Source organism: Dama dama, chromosome 1 (assembly GCF_033118175.1).
Source record: "Dama dama isolate Ldn47 chromosome 1, ASM3311817v1, whole genome shotgun sequence".
NCBI lineage: Eukaryota > Metazoa > Chordata > Mammalia > Artiodactyla > Cervidae > Dama > Dama dama.
Genome location: NC_083681.1, coordinates 48,068,328 through 48,086,308, shown reverse-complemented (window position 1 = coordinate 48,086,308; position 17,981 = coordinate 48,068,328). Strand labels below are relative to the sequence as shown.

Sequence of the window (17,981 nt, the reverse complement as noted above, 5' to 3'; positions counted from 1 at the left end):
TTGAACTGTGGTGTTGGAGAAGACTATTGAGAGTCCCTTGGACTGCAAGGAGATCCAACCAGTCCATCCTAAAGGACATCAGTCCTGGGTGTTCATTGGAAGGACTGATGCTGAAGCTGAAACTCCAATACTCTGGCCACCTCATGTGAAGTGTTGACTCATTGGAAAAGACCCTGATGCTGGGAGGGACTGGGGGCAGGAGGAGAAGGGGACAACAGAGGATGAGATGGCTGGATGGCATCACCAACTCGATGGACATGAGTTTCAGTAAACTCCAGGAGTTGGTGATGGACAGAGAGGCCTGGCGTGCTGTGATTCATGGGGTCGCAAGGAGTCGGACACGACTGAGCGACTGAGATGAACTGAATGTCTGTTTGATTTGACAGCCAGGAGGTGTTTGGGAGAGACTAAATTCTATATTGCTTCTATGTTTAGGGCATTATCATGTCACTCATCCTCTCTGGTTTTATTTTAGAAAAAGTATTTTATGACCCTATGAGAAAAAACCATGGAAAATAATGCTTATTTAAATATATATACATATATATACTAGCACCAGATGGTGATAGAAGTGAAGAAGTTGCCAATGCAAGAGGTGTAAGAGACATTGGTTCGATCCCTGGGTTGGGAAGATCCCCTGGAGAAGGAAATGACAACCACTTCAGTATTCTTGCCTTGAGAATCCCATGGAAAAAGGAGCCTGGTGGACTACAGACCATGGGCATGCAAAGAGTTGGACATGACTAAAGCAACTTAACACACACACATATACATGTATACATTTATACATGTGTGTATGTATGAATGTGTAATGCTTTTCACTACTATCTGCATCTCAAATCATCTATAAGGATTGAACTATGCTGTAGTCTGTCCACCGCCCAGTGAAGGAATCCTCACACCAATTTACTTACTTCTGCCAAGAGTCATTCCTTGGTGGCTCAGAGGGTAAAGCATCTGCCTACAATGCAGGAGACCTGGATTCGCTCCCTGGGTCAGGAAGCTCCTCTGGAGAAGGAAATGGCAACCCACTCCAGTACTCTTCCCTGGAAAATCCCATGGATGGAGGAGTGTGGTAGGCTACAGTCCACGGGCTCGAAAAGAGTTGGACATGACTGAGCGACTTCACTTTCATGCCAAGAGTTTGCAAGCTGCTGTGACTTTGTACTTGCTCTGCATAAATTTGCACAGGATTCCTCTGCCTTCATGATTGTTACTCTCTAGGAATTATGCTCTGAATTTCCTAATATTCTTCAGCTACCTCTCCTCTGCTCTTGTTGTTGTTTAATTCCTAAGATTGCCAACACAGCAATCCCATGGACTGTAGCCTGCCAGGCTCCTCTGTCCATGGGATTTCCCAGGCAAGAATACTGGAGTAATTTGCCACTTTCTTCTCCAGGGGAACTTCCTGACTCATGGAGGAAACTTGCATCTCCTGCATTGGCAAGCCTTGGATGTAGATTCTTTATCTCTGAGCCACCGGGAAATCCCCCTGTTGCTCTAGCATGTACAGATGTCTCTGAGCTTGGGTGATGAGTATAGGCCATTAAAGTCCATATTGCAGCAGATGGTAAGCACAACTATTTATGCTCTTGAAGTAGATTCACCCTACCATCAATCACTACTATCTATTTCCCTTCCATTCAGAGTGCTAACTAGCTCCCCAGAAGAGAGTTGATCCTTCCCTCAGCAATGCCCAACAGATGACAACATATGATTTTTTTTCCCCACAAACCTGTTCTCCTGCTTTTAAACTTTGGAATTGCTGGTCTTATATGGTTTATATTGCAGTGTCACTGTGACAGCCATATATGTTCCATCTGATCAGTCTCACGAATACGCTTACCTATTTCAGAAGTGTAAAACTCTTCACAGGTATTGTGTATCTTTAATTTTTAAAGCTAAAAGATGCTCAAAACTATTATTCCTATAAAAAGCATTGGATGATACTTATGATCTTGAGTAACATAACCCCCAGTTATAAGGTTTCATATGAATGCATTAGGCTTTGTGTTTTTGAGATTTACTTAAAAATTTAGTCAATAATAATATACTTGGATAAATAGAAGTGACTAGTTTAAAACCCTCTTCCTTACTGAGTGTGAGAGAAGTCATTTTGGCAACCTGTAATTTGGTTAATTACAAAGTAGCTTGATGTTTTAAGTTATGAATTACAGCCAGGCTATACCCTACAGCTAGTAGCAGGTCCCCAACCAGAGGTCCATGTATAGAAGGAGAGGACACAGTTCAACTGACCAGCCGGTAAACCCAAACATCAGCAATAACAACAGACTCTTAGGGGACCTGGGTTTTTAGAAGGTGTCTCTCTGATCAGTGCTTAGATTTCAGCATCTTACGTAGCCTCCTACGAATCTCCTTAGTCTTAATGGAATAGATGATTGGATTGAGCATTGGAGGCACAAAGAGATATACTAGGGACATGGACTTGTGCACATACTCAGGGGCATGCTTCCCAAATCGATGAACCATGGAGACACTAACCATGGGCACATAGAAAATGAGCACAGCACAGGTGTGTGACACACATGTGTTGAGTGACTTAAGTCTCTCTTCCCGGGAGGCGATGGCCAGCACAGAGTGTAATATGAGCACATAGGAAAGGAGGATGAGCACTGAGTCCACACCAAAGGCAGAGACGACAATGAACAAGCCATACATGCTGTTGGTGGTGGTATCTCCACAGGGCAGGCGGATCAGGTCTGGGTGCAAGCAGTAGGAGTGGGTCAGTATGTTGTCTTTACAGAAAGGCAACCTCTTCAGAAGGAAAGGCAGTGGGAAGACCATGCAGAAGCTGCGGATGATGGTAGATATGCCCATGTGAGCCACACGGATATCAGTGAGCACTGTTGAATAATGCAAAGGATTACAGATGGCCACATAGCGGTCAAAACTCATGGCCAGCAAGATTCCAGACTCTGTCCAGGAGAAAAAGTGGATGAAGAACATCTGAATCAGGCAGGCATCAAAGGCAGTCTCTGGTGCGTGGAAGCACAAGGTAGCCAGTATAGTGGGCAAGGTAGAAAAAGACACACCCAGGTCATTGACAGATAGCAGAGACAGGAAGTAGTACATTGGCTGGTGCAAGCTCTGCTCCTCCTTTATGATGAAGAGAATGAGGCTGTTGCCCAGGATGGAGACAGCATACAGCAGCAAGAGGAGGGCCGCTAACCAATGCTCCAGTCCCTCCATCTCTGGGAAGCCTGTTAGGGTGAAGCTGGTCACACTCGAGATGTTAGTTTCAAAACTTCCCATGGGGCCCCTCAGTATCTTTTGGAGAAACACAGTCAGAGTAAAGTGAGTTCAGACAATGGAAAGAATGGTCACTGCCCAGGATGGAAGGGAAAAGGCTACTTAGATTGCACACCACAGATCATGAAAAATTAGGAGGAAGCAAGCTAGGAATCATTGGTCACATCTCAGGCCTTCTGCCATCTGATCATTTCTACAGTTGGGTCATGGACTCCACTTCCTTCCCCACAAAAATCCTTTGAGTCTGTTTTGAATGCTGTATCTTATTCTTCCTGTTTCTGTATTCTTTGCAGAAATATTAAAATCTTTCTCCAGTAGCAGAAAATGACTTATCTCTTACTCTCTACCAGTTCTAGCCACTACCTTCTTCAAGAAGTGACGTAGAGTATGGCCTCCCCAAGACCTTATCTCAGTGCTCTCCACTTACTCATGAATCTCCACGTATGCAGGGATGACACTTCCTTCTGTACTCTGAGCTGTGTCTTTTCTCCTGCCTACACTGGAAGATCTCACTCCAGCCCCCCATCCTCTTTGTCACTTGAGCTCCTCTTTTATTCACCAAGGATCCAGAGTCTCATGCTCCTCTATTCCTGATTGCTCTGAGTTTTTCTATCTTGCATATTTATGTGTTTTCCTCTGTTTAGATTAAGGATTTTCAAACTGTGCGTATGCTAGATTCACCCAAGGAGCTTTAAAAAAACTCCTTTGTCTGGACCCCAATAATACCAATTCAATCCAAATCTCTAGCAGTAGCAGTTGGAAGGCTGATTCATGTCAATGTATGACAAAAACCACTACAATAATGTAAAGTAATTAGCCTCTAACTAATAAAAATAAATGAAAAAAAAAAAAAAAGAAAGAATCAATACATTAAAAAAAAAAAAAGAAAACACTACCCAGGAAATTCCAATGCAAAGTCAAGTTTGAGAATCAGAAGTTTAGATTATGTCCCATCCAAGACCAACTTCTTTATTATTGAGGATCAGTTTCAGGATATACAAAGAAAATAAATAACAACAACAAAAATCACTTTATTGCCCCCACATATTCTTCCAGTAATCACTCACTTCTCTGCTCTCTTTCACACTAAGTTCAAAATTATTTTCTGCTCATAATGTCCTTCTTACCTCTCCTCTGTATGTCAATTATCCCAAATTCATGTCTCTAGCTCAGATGTCTCCTCTAGCTATAGAGTCAAGCATCCAACTCCCTACTGGAGTATCAGCTGTAAAGGCTCATCAGCCCAACATAAATATATGCCAATCTGAACTTTTGTTAATCATTGTACTTGATCCTCTGCAATATTTTCCTCATGTAAAAGTCCATCAGCATTTATCCACACACTAAAGCCAGAAAAACCTAGGAAGAATTTTTCACCCACTCCCATTTCCACATCTAATTATATTACTACCTTTCCAAAATATGCTTAACACTGGCACTCCTGTCTCTCTCACTTCCAGTTAACCCACTATCCAGTCTATCGCACTGATCTGTCCCTCAACATTTTCAATCAGGATGTCCACAGACTCTTTCTTGCTGATCACCCAGCTCCATGTCATGATCTTCTCTAATCCATTTTTTACAAAGAAGCCAGATTATCTGTCAATAATATCAACAAAATGATGTTACACTTCTATGGAAAACCTCTCAGTGGCTTCCCTTCACTCTTAAAATAAGGATTAGAGTAAGAATTCAGTCTTACCTGGGCATGAGGCAGCATATGAACCACTTGAGAACTTGTTGCCTTCCTGTTATACTAACCAGTCATTACTTCTCTACATATCATTATATGTCCTTATTATGTATCCTTACACATACTTTTCTTCATGACTCTTATCACACTTTAGAATTATAGTGAATTATTATGTATTTGTTTGGTCATTTGGTTGGTATCTTTGTTCCCCAAAGAATTATAAGATCCTATAGTTGTCTCAATGTTTATCCAAGTTGCTGGGCATAGAGACCTGGATAAGGATTCAGATTACCAGTTCTAATTTTAACCAGTAAATATTGATTAAATAGATAAACTATCTTAGGAAGAATGTATTATGATCCAGTTTTGAAGTGTAACATAAACTTAGAAAAGTTAAATAACTCTGGTAACATCTAAAACAGCAAACTTTTAATCTCAGCTTTAGCACACATCAGCTATGGATTTAGTTTACTTAATTACATCTTATGTTTACAGCTGTAGTATAGAAAAAACAGGGAGCAAAAACATAGAATTGATATTCAGCACTGTTGTGCAAGATATGTACCGAATAAACGGCACCCAAGAAAGAGGGGATGAAGAGGGACATCTGGGGCCAAGGTTCCCAGGTCCGCTTTCCCTACTGCCTGACTCTTCCAGTTCCCAAACAAAGGCTCTCTCCTTTTGCATTGCCATGTGTCCACTTCCCAGTGAGAATACTGGAGTGTAGTTAGTAACACCGAAGCACTCACTCCAAACAAAAGCTTTGGGATTTCAGGCATCAGGGGCTACTGTTGAGGATTATTGGTGTAGGGCAGAAGTGGAGTACACAGAAAAGCTCTAAAATTAGATCACAAAAACTTTTCTTCGGATACGTGTATTATGATCACTTTAGAATTTTGAAGCTATGAACGAGGTTCCTACAGACTTCTGTGAGGGAAGGGCTGAAGTCCCAACTTACCTCCTCAGGGCAGCTCTAGTGAAAAGAGGACAGGTGAAGTGTCTCCTAAGGAGGAACTCTGAGCACTCCTCTGTACACAACCTCCCAGCCAACCTCCCTGCCCTGAGTGATGAAACTGCCTCTTCAGTGTTCCCTGGGCCTGGTAAGTCCTGGGGCACAAAGAGATGGCTGGAGCAGCAGGGGATATGAAAAATCTTGAATGATGGCTCTTTTGTGCACTGGTATTTCCCCCACTTACAGACATCAAAAAACATCAAGTTATAACTCTGTTGTCCTTTGTGAAAGAATCCATTCAGTTCGTCAAAAACGGTTAGACTGAATCTCAGACCCTTTGACTCTCACTGATTCCCAAGTTAGTGATCTTTCCACCAATTGTGTCACAACCCAAGTAAATTTCAAGAAACAATAAATATAACCACCAAAAGCTTCAGAAATCATAGTCAGAGAACACAGTGACAATCCTGGTTTGCCTGGAACTGTACTGGGTTTAACAATGAAGATCCTGCACTGGGGACAACCTCTCTGTAGCTGCAAACTCAGACAGTTTGTCGGTCTGTCCAGACCTGAGTAAAACAACCACTTCCCTGTCTAAGTGACTATCCTTAATAAAATTATTTAGTTTGCTCAAATTCCAAATTCCTCATTTCGAAACTTGGAACACAAATGTCTATAAATCCAGTTGACTATGCAACTTCATATCACCATGGTAAATGATTATAAATCAAGAACTATAACAATGACTTGCAAATTTTCCATTGGCCAGAAAAGAATTTGAGAAGATGGGACAGGCAATTAGCTCTGAGAGCTCTGAGGGCTGTGAAAGAAGGTTGATTCCCAGGATGCTTATTAAAGGACCTTAAAATTATGAGAGCCTTTGGATCATCTTGTATCACACCCAAACTGTCATAATGAAGAAATGAAGACTTTAAGGGGCAAGAGGCCTGTTGCCATCCACTGTGAAATCATTTATAAAGTCAGGACTTGAAAATAATTACCCAGATTTAGTCTCCAAAATCTATCTCCATTGCCCATGCAATCTCAATTACCAGGACTGAGGAAAGGAGAAGAGAAATACTGATATTTCTTGAGGACCTGCATAGTTTTAGGGGCAATACTAGTTTTTTGTTTGCTTTAGATTAGTTCATTTAATCAACAGAGAAAACCTGAAGGATACCTTTTATTATGCCTAAAGTCAGTACTGGATTTTTCAGTAGACAGACTAAACAAAGAGAATTAGAGCTGTGGAGGAATAAAATGCTAAAAAGCTATGTATTTTATATTTAGATAATTTTTAAAACATCAAAGCATCAATGTTTCCTCACAAAAATGTGTTGGATTTTAGTACACTTATCTTAGGGTCTCATTTTAAAAAGAATTTAATGTATACAGAACACCAAAGTTCTTTAGGATTCAGTATCTCTGAAGGTTGCTGTTAATGTCTGTCTGTAAAGTCTGTTTTTGTGTATGCATGTGTGACAGTGTGTGCAAATGTGTGTATGAGAATGGAGAAAGAGGAGGCAAAGAAATGTACCTCCAATTCTTTAGAAAGGAGAAAAACAGATCTTTTATAATTAATCAATAAATCAGTCACAAGAAATCAAAAAGAGACATAAAAATATGATAAGCTTAGAAACAATAGTGATTATCAGACATTTAAGATTTGACAGACTTGACATAAATGAAAATATAGACTGGGAAAAATAGTTATCATTAATTGACCATCTACTATATGCTATAAATTACTAGAATCTATGTATACATTGCTTATTTATTATTAACATATAGTTAATATTTCATATTCACAGGATCCTTATCAATTATATTTTTTGTCTTCTTTTTACAAATGAGACTAGGGATTTTACAATACTTGCCAAAGTCGTAACGTTATTGGAGTAGCCAAGATACCAATCTGGGTTCCAAAGCACAATTATAAATAAACATACTCACACACAGTCATTCACACAAGCACAATCATCAAGTGGAAGAAGAGATGAAAACAAAGGAAAAAGGGACTTGAAGGAGAGCATCAATCAAGCAGTTATAAGAAGACCATACTGCCTACTAAGTGCTGGGACTGAGAGGTTAAGGTTGGGGATGTTGGAGAAGGATACTTGTCCATCTGAACTTAAAACAGGAAGTTTTATGATTGTGCCCCTTGAATTTTATGGTTATGCCCCTTATCCTTTGTTCACCTCAAATGTAGTCATGATGACTCTCACCAGGTAGGATATGCTAGTCAAGTTAAGAAGATAATTTCTGTCTGTGTAGTAATTCTATTTCTCATTGTTAATTGATAACATTATGAATCTATGCCATTGGCTTGGTTAGTATGAGTTCATCCCTAAGAGAGAGAACCACACCAAGGGAGTCTGAGATATAACAGTGAAGAGGATGAGCCTTCTCTCTCCTCTCACAGTGATTAGGACAATAGACTAAACAAATAATTTCAAGTGTTAATCATCTTTAGCAAAAAGTTTAGAGTGCTATGAAGAGCAATCATTAAAAAGGTTAGTTTAGATTGAATCCTGAAGGGTAAATAAGGGATATTCAGGGGAAGAGAGAAGAGAGCTCAATAAATGTCTTGGACTTGTGAACTTTACTTACAGAAATATGATGTTCTACCTCCTAAATAACTATTTAATTGACTTATTTCCATTCGCACTCTCTAGTCAGCATATCAATGTGTCAATCCTAGATAATTACAAGTGTCTTAAATCATTCCCCTACATTATTCAGCCCTCTTCCAATTCACTTTCTAAGTTGCAGAAATATATTTAAGTAAAATTCCATCACATTATCATCAAGTCCAAACTTTAAATGACCCTGTGTGATATGATAAATGCCTTCCTTCCAAACTTTATTTTGAGCCATTTTTCTTATGTTCTTTGTGTTACAACTAAAGTGATTTTCCAGTTTCTTGCATGTGCAAAGGTACTCCTTCCATGCGGCCTACACAAGTGCCCTTTCCAAACTCTTAGAAGCTTTTAACTACTCACCTTCCATTCATTTGACTGGATCCCTACCACCATCTTCTAGCTTAAACTGTCCTGTGGAAGATCCCCCTAGCCTCCTAACCTAATAAACGTTATATTACAATCTCTGTTGATCTTTTCTAGGACCTTGCAGGGTTGTGATTAACTGATTTAAAATAAACAGTAAATTATTTATTACATGCTTCTTTCCTACGTTAATACGTATGTTCCGTGAAAGATGTCTCTGCCTTCTTATTTTTTAATATATTCAAAACATCCAGTACCATGTTTGTTGTTGTTGTTTAGTTGCTAAATAATTTCCAACTCTTTTGTAACCCCATGGACTGTAGCCTGTCAGGCACCTCTGTCCATGGAATTTCCCAGGCAAGAATACTGGAGTGGGTTGCCATTTCCTTCTCCAGGGGATCTTCCCAACCCAGGGGTCAAATCGGTGTCTTCTGCATTGGCAGGAGATTCTTTACTACTGTGCCATCTGGGAGCCTAATGATTAGCAAATAGTAACCTAATGTCTTTACCACAATTACACTACCAGCATAAAACCATCAGTCATTCTTCCACGTTTCTGCAAAATGGATTACCATGCTACTTAGTGAAACACCTGTTCAAGAACATATGACATACACATATCTATTTAACTTTGTTTTTTTGTCAATTTACCTAGTTACCTATCAGCCCCAAAGTGCCGTCATAGAGAATGCATCAAACCTGAGTCACTACCTCATTTTTTTTAAACAAAGCTGTTCCCAATCAAACCCCTCTTTTCATTCCTGAGTAGAATCTTTGTAAAGTATCTGATTTTCTACAGTATTTTCTACATTATTTTTTACGTTAACTAACTTAAAACAACATGCACCAGAGAAATCTAAAGGCTGTGCTACATGCCCCTTTTCTGGGCGACCACAAACAGTAATCATGTCATCTTATCTCCCTGTGTGTGCGTTAGTCACTCAGTCAAGTCTGACTCTTTGCGACCTCATAGACTGTAGCCCGCCAGACTCCTCTGTCCATGGAATTCTCCAGGCAAGATACTGGAGTGGGTTGCCATTCCTGTTTCCAAGGGCTCTTCTGGACCCAGGGATCGATCTCTGGTCTCCTACATTCAGGCAGAGTCTTTACCATCTGAGCTATCCTCACTCGGTGCTAACATTTATGTTTACTTACTGAGCATTTTATGTGTTGGTCAACTTTAATTCAGCTAACCCTCACCACAGCCTTATCAAACAGACATCACTATTATCTATATTTCCACATAAGGAAACTGAGGCACAGTGAATTAAATAACTTTTTCAAAGTTACAAAAAAAATATAAGTGGCAGAACTAACACTTAAATCTAGGTGTTCTGAACCATTAAGCTGTAAGGCCCTACTGTGAGTTCACAAGGTAAGTGTCGCTCTGCTTTGCTCTTCACAGATTCCTTCTATGCCTAATATGAGGCCAGGCACATAATGGGTGCTCAGTAAACAGCCCCTGAACAATCATATGACGCTTCTTTGTCATTTGGTATCTTGCAGGTCTCCAGCCCAAACTAAGACTATCAGTGTTGAATATGTTTAACCATAGAAGGCAATACACATAAAGGACAAGAACTGCAACATTTCTCAAAGCAGCATCACTGATTCAATCATCCTAACTTGGACTCAGGAGTCAGATTACCTGCACTCACCTGCTGCCTCTCCACTGGCTAGCTTTGTGATCCTAAACGATTAATCTATTCTATGTGCCTCAGTGTCTGCACCTTTAAAACTAGAATAATAATTTTATCTGTATCCTAGTCTTGCTGATAGGGCCTAATGATTGCTTTAATAATAAAATATATACTAAAATAAACTTTGAACCTTGACTGTCATGTAATAAGCTATGAAGAAATGTTATCCTTAGTATTACTTTACAGCTGGGGAAATCAGTATTGGCCATTTCCAGTGACTGGTGTACTTAATCCAGTTGAATAAAGAGATCCTGTGCAGTTGCTCCTGACAATTAGGCCTGCGAAAAATAAATATTCTGTCATCTCATTTTAGACTACTTATGCTATATTAGCCTTTGACTGAAGAGTGAACATTCTGGATAGCACAGACTTCTGAATTGGGATAAAGAGAGCAACAGTGTGATGTGATTTCCCCTGTGCACCAGGGGAGTTAAGTCTCTTAGGGCCTAGAATCAGGCCCCCATGGATAGTATCATAGGCCTGCCATAGCCCATAGTCACATCTAGAAGGGAATAACTCTCTCAGGAAAAGTACTCCTTATCCCTTGAGAGGGGCAGAGAGGAGCATTTGGAAAGCACCTTGGAGGCATCAATACTGAGGCTCACTTCCTCCAACTCTCATTATTGTTATTTGCCTCCCTGTCTCTCCCTTCTCTCTCAATCTCTCCCATTTTACTAAAATATAATGTGTATATTTTACAGAAAAGTAGACAACACAGATAAATAATAAATCTTCTCAATTCTCACTAGGCAAAAACAACTACTAACACATTTTTTTTTAAGTGAAAGTCGCTCAGTCGTGTCCAACTCTTTGTGGCCCCATGGAATATGGCATGCCAGGCTCCTCTGTCCATGGAATTCTCCTGACCAGAATACTGGAGTGGGTAGCTGTTCCCTTGGCCAGGGGATCATCCCAACCCAGGGTTCAAATCCAGATCTCCTGCATTGCAGGCAGATTCTACACCATCTAAGCCACCAGGAAAGCCCAAGAATACTGGAATGGGTAGCCTATGCCTTCCCCATGGGATCTTCCTGACCCAGGAATCTAGTGAGGAGCTACCAGGGAAGCCCACATTTTTATTACTTCCTCCAAATAGTTATTGTGTGCAAATGTATGAATGTTGAACAATAATATTATATATTATAGTTTTATCCAGAGTATACATCACAGTATCCTATAAATAGGGGGCTTCTCAAATGGCTCAGTGATAAAGAATCTGCTTGCTAATGCAGGAGACATGGGAGTTGCAGGCTCAATCATTAGGTTGAGAAGATTCCCTGAAGGAGGAAGTGGGAACCCACTCCAGTATTCTTGCCTGGAGAATCACATGAACAGAGGAGCCTGGCAGGCTATGCAGTCCATTGGGTCACAAAGACTTGGACATGACTGAGCACACACACCACAACCACGCTATAAATAATTTTTGTAAAAACTTTTATTTGAACTACTATTTTATAGTGGTTCCTACATTCTTCTAAGCTATCTTAGCCTAGAAATCTATTGTTGCAGCCATATATCTTTTGACTAGCTTAGATTTTGTTGTCTTTTTCTTCATATTTTAACATTTGGGAGGCTTACTCTACGCCTGTCCATTGTTTTCTTTTTTTGAAGTAACTTTGAGGGAGAGTAATCTCAATTGTACAAGGATTCTAAACCAATTTTTAAATCATGTTGTTGCTTTCCTCAGATTATTCACAATTAAGTCAAGTGAACTGGAGTGAAAAGCAACATATTTGATATTTGTTTAATCTTTCCACCAAGGCATGTGCTATTTGTGTCCATTCATTCAAGCTGACTTCTAAGTAAGTATCTGATAAGGGGTTTATCCCCAAATCATGTAAGGAGCTCCTACAGTAGCTAGAAACAAAAACAAAATCATGTCTGATAATCTCATTTTACAATGTGCTAAGCAGTTAAATGGAAGTTTCTCCAGAGAGGATATACAAATGGCCAACGGGTATATGAAAAAAAAAATGATCAATGTCATTAACCATCAGGAAAATCCATATTGGAAACACAATGAGATATCACGATACATCTGTCAAGATGGCTGTTAAATAATAATAAAAAAACAATAACAACAAAAGACAATAAGTTGTGAGAAGGGTATCATTTACTCGCACAGATTTATGGAATGTAAAATAGTGCAATTGGGATGGAAAGCAGTATGGAGTTGCTACAAAATTAAAATTTTGTAGAAATTTTGCAAAATTAAAAAAAAATTCTACAAAATTAGAACTACTTTTCATATAGTCTTGGGGAAAAGACTTATTTGACCATTGTCACAGTGTTCACAAGGTAATAAGTAAATTTTTATATGATAATTCAATTTAAAAATGGATAAAAGAAACACATGTAACAAAATGAGCAATTAATTTTAGGAGACACATTTGTGGATTTTTAAAAAAAATGAGCTTTTATTTATTTATTTATTTTTTGGCTAAACTACAGCTCAGTGTAACTTGCCAAAACCTGTTGTCTTTGGTCTTAACTAGTGCCAGGCTGTCATCAAATATCTGGTGGAAGAAATCCTAAGGGTTTATTCCTACCCAAAAGGAAGTTTAAAAAGTTGTCAAAGCAGGTATTGAAAACCCCAATTTGTGGAGTAATAGTAAATATCCAGTGACTTCTTTTCTTTCCTTGAGCTTCTGACTTAAATCTTGGTTCACACTAGCATTCTGCCAAGCCTCCATCTAATCTGTTTGGTTTTGATTGAATAGATGACAGGATTGAGCATGGGAGGCATAAAGAGAAAAATGAGAGACATGACTGTGTACACCACTCGGGGGACGTGCCTACCAAAACGGGCAGTCATGCACACAGCAATCTTGGGCACATAGAAGATGAGCACAGCACACAGATGTGATACACACATGTTGAGTGTGTTTAATCGTTCCTCCCGAGATGCAGTGGTAAGTACAGAGCACAGGATGAGCACATATGAGAAGAGAATGAGTGCAGAGTCCAGATCAAAGGTAAACACGACAATGATGAAACCGAAAATACTGTTGATGGTGATGTCACCACAAGGAAGGTGGATGAGACCTGGATGAAGGCAGTAGGCATGGGACAGTACATTGGCCTTGCAGAAGGGCAACCTCTTCAGAAGGAAAGGCAGTGGGAAAACCATACAGAAGCTGCGGATGATGGCCCATAAGCCCATGCATACAACACGGGTATCTGTGAGCATGGTGGTATAGTGCAGAGGGTTACAAATGGCCACATATCTGTCAAAACTCATAACCAGCAAGACCCCTGATTCCATCAAAGAGAAGAAGTGGATAAAGAACATTTGAGCCATGCAAGAATCAAAGCTGATTGTCCTTAAGTGGAAGCAAAATGTGGCGAGCACAGTAGGCAGTGTGGAGAAAGACACACCTAGATCATTAGCTGAGAGCAGGGACAGGAAGTAGTACATAGGCTGATGCAAACTCTGCTCCTCCTCGACAATGAAAAGGATAAGGCCATTGCCCACAATGGAGACAATGTAGAGGGTACCGAGGAGCAAGAACAGCCAGTGTTGGGAGTTCTCCAGCCCTGGGAGCCCTGTCAGGGTGAAAGTTGTCAACTCTGAGCTGTTGTAGAGGATACCACCCATGCTGGGAGGACTTGAACTGTAGGACCACCACCTGTAGAGAAGATAGACGTACAGTTTATTCATGACCTATTTTCTCACTTATGCCATCCAAACCCTTACTTTATAGCTTAATCAAGTTTTTACCACATCACTCCTTGCCCCTCATGCTCCCCATGATTTCTGGAATTGTCTAAGTGTTTTCAGGTTATTTGGCTGGCTCACCAGGTCACATTACCTTACTCTATATCTGTGCCTATCTCCACCATGCTCTTCTTCACATTCAAAGCTATGAACTTGTTATCAATCTACAGGCATCACTTTGTTCAAGACCTAAGATATCATTCTCCTGATGCCTACTTCCTGGACTGTTCTGAGCATTCCAATTATTCCTCAAGCCGTAAACTTTTCCTTTTTCCATTCTCTCACTCTACTGTCTCTACTGATAAGTAACATCTGCTCATTATCATGACTCTCAGGCTTTCTTACTTCTACACAGTCTCCCAGTTGTTTCTTGCATTTATCCAGACAGAAGTTAGATGGACAGGAAGATATAAGTCCACAGAGACCATCTTCCAAACATACATCAAAATGCACTAGGACCCCCTTATATATACTCATCTATTCATTCTTCAATCCACCTCACGGCATTAATTTCCACCATGAATAACTTAATATACTAAAATATTTTCTTAATAACTTCCTTCAGATCTAAATAGAACCTTAAAGCCACATGACTAGTAATCAGTTCTCTTATCCATGGTTATGCAGATAGTTGGCTCTTATCTGTGTTCTCCATCTCTTTGAATAATACTATTATTATGACTAAGTTCGAGATGCAAAATTCAAAGATCACATTGCCATGTTCTTTCTCTGTTTGTTGTTATTGTTGTTGTTCAGTCACTAAGTCGTGTCCAATTCTTTGAGACTCAATGGAAGGCACACGCCAGACTCTCTTGTACTTCACCATCTCTTGGAGTTTGCTGAAATTCATGTCTATTGAGTTGGTGATGCAATCCAACCACCTCATCCTCTGTTTCCCTCTTCTCCTTTTGCCTTCAATCTTTCCCAGCATCAGGTTCTTTTCCAATGAGTTGGCTCTTCACATTAAGTGGCTAAAGTATTGGAGATTCAGCTTCAGCATCAGTCCTTCCAATGAATATTCAGGGCTGATTTCCTTTAGGATGGACTAATTGGATCTCCTTCCTGTGCAAGGGACTCTCAAACAGTTTTCTCCACAATCTGCAAGCATCAGTTCTTCAGCACTCAGCCTTCTTTATGGTCCAACTCTCACATCCATACATGGCTACTGGAAAAAATCATAGCTTTGGCTGACTGACTTTTGTTGGCAAATTGATGTCTCTGCTTTTTAATACCTTGTCTACGTTTCTCATAGCTTTCCTTCCAAAGAGCAAGCATCTTTTAATTTCATGGCTAGAGTCACCATCCACAGTGATTTTGGGGCCCAGAAAAATAAATTCTGTCACTGGTTTCACTTTTCCCCATCTATTTGCCATGACGTGATGGGATAAGATGCCATGATCTTTGTTTTTTAAAGTTTAGTTTTAAACCAGCTTTTTCATTGTTCTCTTTCACCCTTATCAAGAGGCTCTTTAGTTCCTTCAGCTTCTATATTAAATGGGACAAGATAAAGAAAACAATGACCCAACTGCCTCTGCCAGCACTTTCGCCCATTAGTTTCTACAGTCTCACACTTCAGATCCAAGACATCACATGTTTATGCCATAACAATCTTATTCTACTGGATCCCATGTCTCTATTTCATTCTCTATTCTGGTTAGGATAGTATTTCCAGGGGGCAGATCTGAAAATGGCACTTTTTTTTATTAGAAAACTTGAATGCCCCCTCATTTTCAAACAGTTCAATCCAAACTCACAAGCCTAGAAATAAAGGTTCTCTGTGACCAGTACTAAATCAATATTTTTGGTCTCGGTTCTCAACATTTTCCTTACTTGTACCTTACCCAGATTGGTCTATTTGCTGTTAGTCAAACATTAACTACAGCTCCTCAACTCCCAGAGTTTCCCAGAATGTGTCAACATACCGATTCAATCCATCTTCCAGGTTCCAGGATCAATGATGCCCTCCTCCCGCATGAAACTCTGACTGGTCACGGCAGTGGAGGTATCTGCTCTCCTCTCCTCACCACTCTCATAAGCGGTAGATTTGCATCTCCTTTTGTGCCTGTTTCTCTGCCTGTTCTGCAATAGATCTTCCTATTATGGAGTTAGGATAGTTCCTGCTGAATTATGAAACTTATCTCCCCTTCTGACTCACCAGTTCCAGGAGACCAACACTGACACTTAAACATTGTTTCAGTCTCTGCTGTACTCAGTGCAAACCCCAACACAGGAGATGCACTCAGAAAGTCACTGATTCTGTTTGTTTGCAAATCGGGGGGGGGGGGGGGGGGGGCGCTAAGGAACTTTGGTATAGAGTAGTGAAAGACCAAAAGTAAACTGTTGTGAAAACCCTCAGGACCAAATACTTTGCAACTGTGAGTTCTAAACCTGCTCTAAATCCGCTCCGCCTGCTTTATTTTGCTTTTGTTCCTCCACCTGCATTAGGACTCCTCTATCCTTTCTTCTCAGGATGCCTTCTTTTTCCTCCATTCCACATCATAAAATCTTTTTGTTTTTCCCATCTGCAAGCTCTTCCTAAACATTTCTGTTTGCCTCTGCATGCAATACGCAGATATCCTTGATTTGGAGGTGTGTGTGGGTTTCTTGTTTGTTTGTTTATTTGTTTGTTTAGCACTACTTAGGGTCTTGCCAAGTGTCTTCCAAAGCAATCAGTGTCTTTCTATAACCCTCTACCCATACTCATTTATTCTGAGAAAAGAGCAGGGGAGTAAGGGGTGCTTATTCATATGAAGACATCTACATTCAAACTACTGGTTAATAAGGGAGAATCCCTGCAGAGAAAGGAATATATGATGTGGAAACCATGGCAAGATTTCAGAGAAAAAAAGTAACAAATGGAAAATAGAGAACCATAAAGTGATTCTTTAATGTGAAAATATGCAGAAAAAATTTTAAAAACCCAACTCCTCTAGGAACAGCCTTTCTGTCTTCATATTGTCATATTATAACACTCAGAATTTCTAAGCTAGTCAGAGTGCCTCAGAGCCTGAGCCTGGAGTGTCTGACACTTCACTTTACCTACCTGAAAGATCTGTGCCCGGAGGGTGCAGGGGAAGGAAGGGCAGTTGTGGGGGCCCTGCCCATACCCCCGCCTCCTGTGCCAACTCCCTGGCCTGAGGAGTATAAGGCTGCTTACAGGATGTCCCTTGAGCATTGATCAGCTCAGCAGCCCAGGACTGCTGAGAATATGGAGCATCTGCAGTGCTCCTCCCTCTCTTACTTTGTAATTCATTGCTCAAAGTGATATTTAGGAACAGAATGATCAGAACTGGAAGTGACATGCAAGAATACTGTATCTAGCCCCTCATTTTATAGAAGAAGTTATTAAAACTTAGAAAGAAAAAGGGCTATTGCAGTTTTATACAGCTTGTTAGTGGCAGAATATTTAAACCTACATCTTCTAAGTCAGTTCATGGCCTTTCTACCCTATAACTATGACCATTACCCACAAGAAATGCTGTGTCCTATCTGTGTCCCAAGCAGATATTAGTATTATCTATATTTTGCACATAAGGAAACTGAGGCACAGTGAATTAAGTAAATTTTTCAAAGTCACAAAATATATAAGTGGCAGGACTAGCATTTGAACATAGGTGCTCTGAACCATTATGTTGTATGGTCA

General features: G+C 40.1%; 1 protein-coding gene and 1 pseudogene across 1 annotated transcript; both read right to left on the bottom strand.

Annotated features, from left to right (window-relative positions):
- Nucleotides 1-2,383: 2,383 nt before the first annotated feature.
- LOC133054031 (olfactory receptor 51I2-like) lies at nt 2,384-3,273 on the bottom strand (annotated as a pseudogene).
- A 10,012-nt stretch (nt 3,274-13,285) lies between these two features.
- LOC133054025 (olfactory receptor 51I2-like) lies at nt 13,286-14,218 on the bottom strand. Its single transcript, XM_061138614.1, has one exon. It carries the CDS (start codon nt 14,216-14,218, stop codon nt 13,286-13,288), a length of 933 nt encoding a protein of 310 aa, XP_060994597.1.
- Nucleotides 14,219-17,981: the final 3,763 nt, after the last annotated feature.

Coding starts and splice junctions, on each gene's coding strand:
- LOC133054025 (XM_061138614.1), bottom strand. CDS start 14,218: ATGGGTGGTATCCTCTACAACAGCTCAGAGTTGACAACTTTCACCCTG.